Source organism: Canis lupus, chromosome 9 (genome assembly GCF_011100685.1).
Source record: "Canis lupus familiaris isolate Mischka breed German Shepherd chromosome 9, alternate assembly UU_Cfam_GSD_1.0, whole genome shotgun sequence".
Lineage (NCBI taxonomy): Eukaryota > Metazoa > Chordata > Mammalia > Carnivora > Canidae > Canis > Canis lupus.
In genome coordinates, this window is record NC_049230.1 from 18,077,301 (window position 1) to 18,088,269 (window position 10,969).

At 56.0% G+C, this 10,969-nt stretch overlaps 1 protein-coding gene and 2 long non-coding RNA genes across 3 annotated transcripts in view; 1 reads left to right on the forward strand and 2 right to left on the reverse strand.

Moving 5' to 3' along the window:
- The window catches only part of ARHGAP27 (Rho GTPase activating protein 27), an 80,454-nt gene extending 75,637 nt beyond the window's left edge, over window positions 1–4,817 (forward strand). Inside the window, 8 exon segments of the mRNA XM_038547031.1 lie at window positions 1,556–1,654; window positions 2,563–2,668; window positions 2,824–2,931; window positions 3,002–3,100; window positions 3,248–3,325; window positions 3,420–3,554; window positions 3,691–3,796; window positions 3,922–4,817. Of these exon segments, the coding sequence (XP_038402959.1) occupies window positions 1,556–1,654; window positions 2,563–2,668; window positions 2,824–2,931; window positions 3,002–3,100; window positions 3,248–3,325; window positions 3,420–3,554; window positions 3,691–3,796; window positions 3,922–4,099 (909 nt within the window). The 3' untranslated portion in view covers window positions 4,100–4,817.
- Window positions 55–2,684, reverse strand: LOC119876637. The gene is made up of 2 exons (XR_005364341.1): window positions 2,361–2,684; window positions 55–2,270 (listed from the first exon to the last, which is right to left on the reverse strand). It is a non-coding gene; the product is annotated as an uncharacterized LOC119876637 (long non-coding RNA).
- Window positions 2,762–7,553, reverse strand: LOC119876636. The gene is made up of 3 exons (XR_005364340.1): window positions 7,419–7,553; window positions 6,558–6,783; window positions 2,762–3,562 (listed from the first exon to the last, which is right to left on the reverse strand). It is a non-coding gene; the product is annotated as an uncharacterized LOC119876636 (long non-coding RNA).
- Window positions 7,554–10,969: the final 3,416 nt, after the last annotated feature.

Here is a 10,969-nt window from a genome sequence, read left to right on the forward strand (position 1 = left end):
CCTCAGTCCCCAGAAGTTCGGGGGAAGCTCACAACAACAACAACAACAAAAACATAAGGTAAGCTGTTTAAGAATGAGAAGCCAGGACGAGGCACAAGTTCCAGCAAGCAGCGTGGACAGGGATTGGGGGCAGATGATGTACAGATGCTGGGTTGTTGCTGAAAAAAAATTGTTCAGCTTTCCTGGTACCCAAAGTGAAAAGAGAAGGGGGATCAGTTACATGGCTCTTATTATGGGGCTGGAGGAGGGACTTTGCCAAATTCTGAGCAAAACCAAAGCTTTTCCTAACCCTTAGCTCTTGAAGCAATTTTTATGTACAGCTCCAGTCTAGTTTAGTAAGGGACCCTCGGAGCTGCTTCAACGGCATAACCAGTCAATTCGTCTCAGAAAAAGCAATTCCACAATGCGCTTGAAAGGGTAGTTTTGTGAAGATTCACCAAGCTTCCTTCAGTTCTAGAACCAGCTTATCCACAGAGCAGGGCTGGAAAACCAGTTTGGTCTCATGAGCTGCTCTGATCAGTAAGTCTGGAGCCTTATCCAGGCCCAGCAGGGTCAAGTGCTGTGATCCATTAGCAATGGTTGTCACAGGTGTCAGATTGAAGATGGACATCACTTTTGCTAGGCGTGTCCCTTCCCTGACCTAGAGGGACATCCTTCGGCCACTGCTCTATAAATGTCATCTCTTTGTCTTGCCTTTGGAGAACGATTCTGAGTAAATGCTTATACGTTGTGTTTTCTGGCAAGAACCAGAAGGCAGATGGTACTCTTGGAAGCTACTCAAGATGTTGGAAAGGCTGAAAGTCTTGAATGGAAATGGAGGAGCCCCCTGCTTCCTGGCTGGCAGGTGGCCATCCTCCCTTCACTCAGGCAGTGGCCTGCAGGCACCTCTAGGATTTTTCTTAGGAGCCTCACAGGGGCATCTGGGTGGCTCAGTCGGTTACACATCTGACTTTGGCTCAGGTCATGGTCCCAGGGCCCTGGGATCAAGTTCCAAGTCGGGCTCCATGCTCAGTGGAGTGCTTGCTCCTCCCTCTCCCTCTGCTCCTCCTCCTCTCCCTACCCCCTCTCATGCTATCTATCTTCCTCCATCCCTATCTCAAATAAATAAATAAAATCTTAAAAAAAAAAAAAAAGAGTCCCACATTGTCTATCATGGCCAGGTTAGTTGGGCCTTGCAGATTTTCCCAGCGAGTCTTCCTAGTCACTTCAGAGCCACAGAAAACTTCAGTTTTAGTCCTCCCAAAGCTATAACTATAGGTGGCTATATAGCTTTTCCTTCTGTACAAAACTTTCAGATATGAACTGATTATGTTTTAAGAGGTCCTCAATTTGCAATCTGTAACAGATATGCTGTCACTTATTGCTTTTAATGATGCAGAATGCCTTGACCTGGGGTGAAGCCCTTGCTCTATTATGCTCTCCATTCCTGAGGGACAAGGACAGATCATCTCCACCATTTCTGTAGCTCCCCCCACGCCCACCGCCCACCACTGAGGCCTGGCCCCAGGGCAGACCCAGGGAATCAAAGATTACTGAGTGACTTGTGTCTCTCCAGCTGCAGAGCCGAGATGGCTCAGAGTACTTGATCCAGCACGACTCCGAGGCCATCATCAGCACCTGGCACAAGGCCATTAGTGAGGGCATCCAGGAGGTGGTAAGCAGAGCCTGGGGCCTCCAGGGCTGGTGGGGGGATGGGCTGGTCAGCCATTATGCAGAGCAGCTGTGCCCACTGTGGATGGGACATCAGAGTGTAAGTGGCCCTCCTTGCAGATGAGGCTCCACTTACTGGCGTATACTTACGGCTTATGGCAGATGGGCTGCTGAAGAAATAGTCTTAAGTATGCAAATCCAGCCTGTGGGGTTGGCCCTGCAGAAGGACTCTCCAGGTCCGGCTGGGGGGCACATCCTAGAGGTATGTCCCATTTCAAGGGAGGCAGGAAGAAAAGGAAATACCTGAGCAGGAGTTTCAGGCTAGAATGACAGGCTAAAACCAGAAGGTAAAAATCAAAGAGTCTACCATTTTTTAGGTTCAAAATATCCACAATAGAGATGGGACAGGCTCCCTCTGACAGCTGTTCACCTGGAAACAGCCTGGGGCTTCTTGACCCTCAATTCCCTAGGAGCCAACACTGAGTACAGAATTTGGCTGTATTACTAGAGGTAGGAATCCAGATCTCCGGTGGTGATGCTGATGCTGTTGTTGGCAGTGCTGAGGCCTCAGGTGGAACTGTAAGTTCAGAGCTAGGAGCCACATATTGAGGAATGCTGACCTAGGGAGTGTGTACAGAGGAGCTAGGAATACATGGGCCAGGAGGACCGGGATAACAAAGAGTGGGAGAGAACAGGGTGACGGTGTTCACCTGAAGGGCTCCGTGCCGCTGGGGGCGGTGAACATCCTGAGGTCCGTTGGTGGAGGTCAGGGGAGTTAACTGGAGGAGGGAATCGTGAACTCTGCCTGGGATTCGCCAGGCCGGCCGGGAGGACACGTGGGGCCCCTCGCCCCATCCTAGAAGGACCCTGGCAGGCCAGGGGCCCTGCCTCTCTGAGTCCGTGTGATTCCAGTCCGCAGACCTGCCCCCGGAGGAGGAGAGCCAGAGCAGCGGCGCGGACTTCGGGTCCAGCGAGCGCCTGGGAAGCTGGCGGGAGGACGAGGCGCGGTTGGGTGCAGGTGTGCACGGGGTGGGGGGGGGGGCGGGGGTCATCTCCTGGGGGCAATGGGGGCGGGGGCGGGGTGGAGGGCATCTCTTGGGGGCGACGGGGCGGGGCACCCGGGGGTTGACCCGGCGCGGGCGAGTGACTCAGTCCCGCATTGCCCTGGCCCAGGCGCAGCCGCCGCGGAGGGCGACCTGAGCAAGGTCCGGCACAGGCTCCGCAAGTTCCTGCTGAAGCGGCCCACGCTGCAGTCGCTGCGGGAGAAGGGCTACATCAAAGGTATCGGAGGGAGCCGGAGCGCGGCGCCGGGGGCCCGGGGCGGGGCGGCGCTGACCAGCCTCTCCCCCAGACCAGGTGTTCGGCTGCCCGCTGGCCGCGCTGTGTGAGCGCGAGAGGAGCTCCGTGCCGCGCTTCGTGCAGCAGTGCATCCGCACGGTGGAGGCTCGGGGTACGCGCGGCGCCTGGACACCTCCCCGGGTGGGCGCGGGGGCGGCGGTGGGGGTGCGGGAGAACGGGAGCCCCTGAGTGGGAATCTCCGCGGGAGCTTTGGACCCACCCCCACCGAGCCCGAGGTCAGCGCCTCCCTCTGCCCCAGGGCTGGACATCGACGGCCTGTACCGCATCAGTGGAAACCTGGCCACCATCCAGAAGCTGCGCTATAAGGTGGACCACGGTGAGGCCCGGCTCCCGCCGCTAAGCCCAGGGCCTGAAGGCACCAAGGGGGCGCTGACCACCTCTTCCCACCCCCTTTCCCCCCTTTGCCGCAGATGAGCGCCTGGACCTGGACGACGGGCGCTGGGAGGACGTGCACGTGATCACCGGAGCCCTGAAGCTCTTCTTTCGAGAGCTGCCGGAGCCCCTCTTCCCCTTCTCGCACTTCCGCCAGTTCATCGCTGCCATCAGTGAGCGCCTGGGGGGGAGGGGGAGGGGGTTAGGACAGGGCCGGCCAGCAGCGGCCACCCCCTGGGCGGACCCCTCTCCCCCCACCGGGTTGCAGCCTCTCAGTTCCCCTCGCCGAGCCGACCCTCCCTTCCCCAGAGCTGCAGGACCAGGCCCAGCGCTGCCGGTGTGTGCGGGACCTGGTGCGCTCGCTGCCCGCCCCCAACCACGACACGCTGCGGCTGCTCTTCCAGCACCTGTGCAGGTGAGCCTGAGAGCCAGCCGCGGGAATGGGGAGGCGGGTACTGGCGGCGCCCCACACACACACCCGCCAAAGCCCCCTCCAGCTCTGGGCCCTGACCCCCACCCTCACTCGTCTCCCCTCTGCAGGGTGATCGACCACGGCAATCAGAACCGCATGTCCGTGCAGAGCGTGGCCATAGTGTTCGGGCCCACGCTGCTGCGGCCCGAGACCGAGGAGACCAGCATGCCCATGACCATGGTGTTCCAGAACCAGGTGGTGGAACTCATCCTGCAGCGGTGCTCAGACATTTTCCCGCCGCACTGACCGCGGGCCCCTATCCCCACCCTCGGGGCTGGCGCTGCAGACCTGGGACTGAGGGCAGCGACAGTGGTCCTGCCTTAGAAGCTGGATGGTTGGAGGCCGCTTGGCCAGATTCACCGGTGAGGCCCTCGGCCTCCCACAGGTCCGCAGGCGGAAGTGTAATCTGCGCCCCTTGGTGCAGTATGGAGACCCCTGGTGGGCGTTTGCAAAATGTGATTTCCCCGCCCCCACCCCCACCCCCACTCCCACCCCCACCCTCGGCCTGTCCTATTTCGGAGCTTACTTGGGTTCTGTTCTTTATTACAGCGACACCTGCTGTGTGCGTGTGAGAATGTGTTGGGGTGAGAGTTTGTTTTTCGGGATCGTTCTATTGGAGGAGGAGGCCTTGGGTGAGGGGCTTCTTGGCTTTTTCAGGCCTGCCTCCCCTCCTCCGCCCCTCCCCAGTCCCCGGTGTCAGCCCTGGGACAGCGGCCTACAGCTCCCCTGCTGCCCTGCCTTGTCTCGGGGCCAGACTCCTGCTTGACACCCTCAGTGGCTGATGGTGGACGGTTTTCACCTGCTTTCCTGTTCTGGGCAGGCCTCTGCCCTCCCTGACCCACTTGTGTTCTGTGCACCGGCTGTTCATATTAACTGTGTCCCTCACACTGGCTACGAGACATGCACCATTTCCACACGCAGTCACATTTGACAAGTGAAGAGGGTGTGGCAGCGGCAAAGTGACTTGTTCGGGGTCCTGTGGGCCACCTGACTGCCTCACAGGCTCCTCTCACAGCACAGCACAGCCTCGGGAAGGCCACCTCAGCTCTTTCAGCTACCTCCCCCCCCCCCCCCCCCGCACCCCTCCACACCCCATCATGTGCTCACAGGCAGAGCAAAAGAAACTAAGGCAAATGGGTTCTGTCGGGGCCTGGGGAGATGCTGGAGGCAGACAGGAAACCTGCCCAGCTCTTCTGCTCTGCCGGGTGGGCAAGTAGCAGGAGCCCCCAGCTCTCAGCATCTCTGCTGTCAGGCTACCTGCCCGGTGCCCACCTTACCCTCAGGAGCTGGGAGAGGCCTACAGGGCTGGAAGAAGGAAGGAGCAGCTATGCCCTTTCTCTCCTCAGGCACAAACCCCTTCAGTTTCTGGGTTTTGGCCCACCTGCCCCACAAACTGTTGGTCTGTTCAACAAACAATAATAGCTAATATTTATTGACATTTGCACCCTGCCAAGCATTTCACTTGGATCATCTCATTTGTTTCTCACAGCCAATATTTATTATCTGCTCTTCTGTGCCAGGCTCAGTGCTCTGGGGTAGGGGTACTGCGAGTGCAGCCTCACTGGTAGAGCCTGCGGTTGGTGGTAGGCCCAAGCCCACCGCAAATGCCAGCAGGGCCGGGACAAGAGTACAAATGGAAGCCTCACACCATACATTGCAATACTGTAAAGTTACAAATCAAGTTATAACTGTTAAATAAAATATGTTCTATTCTCCTACTCTGACAAATATACTTTCATAATGACCTAGAAGACTAAACTTCTTTGATTCTTCTGAATCCTATATGTGGGTAGGTTGGCATAAGATCTGGCTCTGCTGTCAGCCTGCCCCCTGTGGCTGGCCACCCTCAGAGCTATCCTGGCCCAAGGGAGGTCCACATGCACATATGTGGACAGTCCCGTCCACTAGCACAAACTGCCACACCCCCTGCCACTTGCTGCCCCGTGGCCACCCCACATGATCCATCCTTAAGGGAAGGGGCCTGGGGCCATTGGAGCAGGGAATTCTGGGGTCTTGCATGTTAGGGGTATGGTCCAAAGGGAAGGGCCCAGGCTCCAAGGAGCCTGTGGGGAGAGGCAGACAGAGAAGGTCAAGAGTAGAGCCTTCTAAAGCGGGGACTCACAGCAGGGCAAGGAGCCCTCACACCCTCCAAAAGCTACGAAAAAGCACAGGGTGCTCTGAAGGTATGCCACTCGGAGGTCACTGTTCCTCAGGAACCTGAGATGCTTCTGCGGAAGCCCCATTTGAGCCCAGCACTAAAGAATGAAGAGGAGTCCTCAAGGTGAGGAACTAAGAGAAAGGTATCTAGTCAGAGGGAACAGCATGTTCAAAGGCTCTGCGGCAGGAAGGCTCGAGGAGAGAACAAAATCTGAAAAGAACCCACACAAGCAGTGAGCGTGGGTGTGAGGTGAGGCCAGAGAGGCTGGCAGGGGACAGGGTGTGCGGGGCCTTGTGGGCCACGGTGAATGGGGACCTGTGGCAGGACAGCTGGCAGGAGGACCCTTGGGAAGGGAGGTCTTGGGAAGTGTCAGCTCCCCCGTCTGATCCTCACCCCACCCCAGGCTTCTGACCCTGCCAACGCCTTGGTCAGCAAACAATGCAGCAGCAGCCAAAGAAGTCCCAGAATCATCATGATTTGTCACCAGTTTCAGAAATCAGCCACTGCCAATGAGGAAACACTGCAAGAGATGATGTCATAACTCACCGGAAGTCACAGGGCAGATGGGTGGCAGAGCGTGCCCAGAGCTTCATTTGCAGTCAGGGCCACCGGAAGTGTGGGCTCAGCCATAGATCAAGACCGAGCGCAGTGCTCAAGGAGCACCGTTGGTGCTCACTGACTATGTTCGGAACAAATTGGCTTTTGTGTGGAAACACAAAGATGTAAAAATAGCATCTGCCCTCGTGAAGCACCAGCTGGTTGGGGAATAGACCTAAAAATAAATGCCGCAGCTGATAAGGGCTGTCGCAGAGGGCCCTGTCCCCAAGCCTGCCCCCTCTCAGCAGATGCTCCAGACCCTCCTGCAGCCTGGCATCTGCCCCTAAAGCCACCGTAGCAAAGGTCACCAGTGCCCGCCTGGTCGTGAAGTCTGGCGGACATTCCCAAACCTCACGCAAGTGGACACGTGACTCTTGTCCTGCCGTGACACGCTCTTCCTTTGCCTGTAGCATCATGGGTCTTCGCCCACCCTGTAAATGGTGATGCCCTCTGGGTGGCGGCCTCAGCCTGTTGCCCTTTCCCCTCCACCCTCCCTAAGGGCCCTCACCCATTCCATCCTGGGGACCCAGGCAGCAGGACTACGCATGGGTCACCTAAATCTCTTACCAGCCAGGACCACTCTCCGGAGTTCCAGGTGCAAGTGGCCTCCAGCTTACAGGACATCTCTGCCTGGATGGCTGCCAGACACCCTGAGTGCAACCTGCCCACAATACCCTGAAACCAGCCTATCTCCCTGTTCCCAGGCACAGAGGTTTACCAGAGTCTCCTTCCCCCTCCCCCATAGCCAGGCAGCCACCATCCTTTCCTAACTATTCCCTGATCTGCCTCCCATCCCCCTCAGTCTCTCACCTGGGTGACACGGTGGCCTCTGAATGGGCTCCTCTCTTTCCCTTTTCATCCTCCACCCAGCAGCCATCTGACTGTAGCTTCCAAGGCCATTCCAGCCCGTCTCCCACCTCTTTGCACACCAGCTGTGCCCCTGCCTATAGCTCCCAGCCACGCTGTCCCCGCCTCAATGCCCAGGGCTGCCACTCACCCTGCCTTCCTCCCTTTCACCTGCTGACTTCTCCTCCCCCTCTTCCCCCACCCTCCTGCTCCCCCTCTTCCTCCTCCTCCCCCCACTCCTCCTCCTCCTCCTCCTCCTCCTCCTCCTCCTCCTCCTCGCTGCTCTCAGCTCACCACCACCCCCCCAGCTCTCAGCACACTGGCCTCCCCGCACTATAAGTGTGCTTCTACCTCCAGCTCTTCCTCACAAGGCTGTAGGCCAGCACATCTTCACCGTTCTCTTTACAGCCAAGTAAACCCCATCGTATGGAGACACACATTTCTCTCTTCATTCATTCATTGATGAACATTTGGCTTATTCCTATTTTTTTACTATTATGCATAATGTTGCTGTGACTATTTATGTACGAGGTTTTATGTGGACACACTGTCCCAGCTTCCAACACAAAATGCCATAGACTGGGCACCCTAAACAACAGAAATCATTTCTCACAGTCCTGGGGCTGGAAGTCCCAGATCAGGCCACCAGCGTGGTGGGGCTCTGGTGCAGGCTGTCTTCCTGGCCTGCAGACAGGCTGCCTTCTGGCTGAAAGAGAGAGCTCATTTCTTCCTCTTCTTTTTTTTTTTTTTTTTTTTTTAGACTTATTTATTTTAGAAAGAGCGTGCATTGAGCGAGGGGGGAGGAGCAGAGGGAGACTCTCCAGCAGACTCCCCGCTGAGCAGGGAGCCCATCTCAGACCACCATCCCAGGACCCTGAGCCGAAACCAAGACTCTGACGCCTGACTGTCTCTTCTATAAGGACAGGAATCCCATCCTTGTGGGCCCTACCTCCCAGGGTCACCACATTGGAGTTAGGGCTTCAACATATGAATCTGGGAGACCACAAACATTCAGCCCATCCACATATGTTTTAATCCCCTGGGGTACATTCCTGCTAGTGGAATTGCTGGGTCAGATGGTCACTCTGTGCTTAAATTCGTGATGAACTGCCGAACTAGAGTCTTCTATGGTGGCCACACCATTTTACATTCTCATCAGCCACGCGTGTTTCTGTTCTCTCCCGTTTTCCGCAACCACTGTTTCAGGGATTCATTCTCCTCAAACCTCCGGCCCTGCCTGCCTCTCCCTCTCCCTCTCCCACTCCCTCTTATCCTCCTGATGACCTCACCTCTACCTCACAGAAATAATGGAAACCCTCAGCATCCCACCAGCCAAGATCGCAGCTCCCCCACCACATCCTCCCTTGCTTCCCTGCCCCTGGTACCTCAGAGCAGACATCTCTGCTAATCTTTTCCCATTTCTGGAAAGTATCTGCCACCATGGCCACCTTTCTCTCCTCCTCACTGAACTGCTGTCTCAGGCAGAACTCCCCAGGAAGTAGAGAGAAGCATGTGGGAAGTTCATGGAGGGAGTGCTCTCAGGACCACACCTGGTGTGGCAGGGGGGGGGGGGGTGCGCAGGATCCAGCTGAGGGGAACTGACCCAAATGCAGGCCCATCTCAGGCCTCCACTGAGCCCACGGGTAGCTCTAGAGCTGGGCTAGCCTCAGCGTTGTCCCACACTGTGGCTAGGGGGGCAGACCTTTAAACTGCCTTTATCATCCAGAGACCTCCTTGGAGGGCTAGGGGAGAGCCCTTGAATTTGGGCAAAAAGACTCTCTTCAGCCCAAGGCATGTCCTAGAGAGCCCCTCAGGTGGGACCTGTTAGGGAAAATAAGTGCCCAGGGCACCCACTACAGCATCCAGCGAGCTCTGTCCTCTCCTTATTCCTTGACCCACACACACCATCAGACTCCTGAATTTCCCTCAAAACTCACCCATGACCCCACATCGATAACTGCTGGACATATTAGTTGTCCCCTCAGGAACACCCCATCTGACCACCCCCTCCTTGGAAACATCCTCTTCCTCTTGGCTTGCGCACCACCACGTTCTCCTGGTGGTCCTCCCACTCCAGCCACAGCTTCTCATTCTCTTCCTCCCAGCTGGAAAGGTCAGTGTCCTTGGGCCCAGCCACCCCTCGCTCTCTGTACTCCCTCCCTGGGTGATACTATCCACACCCAGGGCATCGGTGACTCACTCATGGGTAGCACCAGGCCTATCTGCTCCTAGAAGCTTCAGGCCGCTGTGTCTGCCTGACAACCTGACACCTGCCTGGGATGGTCCTCAGGCTGGATTCATGATCTTCCCCGAACCTAGCCCTTCCTGTCCCAGGAAATGGCTGTGTTATCCTCCAAGCTGGGTAAGTCAGAAACCTGGGAGTAAGGCCCTCTCCCTCTCTGTCCCCCTCTCTCCACCCTCCACACCGGATCTATGCCTACATCCTGTCCATTCTACCTCTCACTTCCACCCACATCTCTCCAACTGGGGCCCACTCATCTCAGAGGCTCACATCTCCTGCCTGGACCCCTGCAGTACCTCCCAGCCCCTCCCCTCCCCACATCCTCTTTCCCCCCTCACCCCACCCACACTCATTTAAAAATACAAACCTTGGGCAGCCCCGGTGGCTCAGCGGTTTAGCACCGCCTTCAGCCCAGGGCGTGATTCTGGAGACCCAGGATTGAGTCCCACAGTCCCACAGTCCCACAGTCCCACAGTCCCACAGTCCCACGTTGGGCTCCCTGCATGGAGCCTGCTTCTCCCTCTGCCTGTGTCTCTGCCTGCCTGCCTGTGTGTGTGTGTGTGTGTGTGTGTGCGTGTGTGCGCGTCTCATGAATAAATAAATAAAATCTTTTAAAAAATACAAATCTTAATAAATAAATAAATAAATAAATAAATAATTTTTAAATGAAAGGATAAATAAAAATACAAACCTGATTATATTATCACCTCGCTTAAAAAGCATTTGGCTCATCTTAGGAAAAGACCACGAGTTTTAACATGGCCTCCAGGCCTCTGCCTGTTTTGTCCCCTGTGTTCTTCTCAGCTTCCCCTTCATGGAGCCGTACTGCTTAGTGGTTAGCTCTGGAGCCAAACTATCTGGATTCAAATCTAAGTCCACAAAACCCCTGGTAGATGCTTCTGAATAATTGACTTATTCCTCTGTGTCCCTGTCTTCTCATCTGGAAAACGGGGATGCCGGCAGCAGTAACAACCTCATAGCACAATTGTAAAGATTACAGGAGGGACTACTTTTGAGGTTCTGAGAATGAGTCTCCCAGAATAAACACTCAGTAAACACTTGCTTGGCCTGTGTCTTACTTGCTTTCCTGGTTTCTGCACTGCAACTACACTAACCTCCCATTAGTTTCTGAAGTGTTTCATGATCCCTCCTGCCCCAGGACCTTTGCATGTGCTGTACCCACTCTGCAGTTCTCTTCTTCCCTTTGCTTTAGTCATCTTATTGCATTTTGCTCAGGTAACCTTTCCTCAGACATCTCTTCTGAATATCCAGT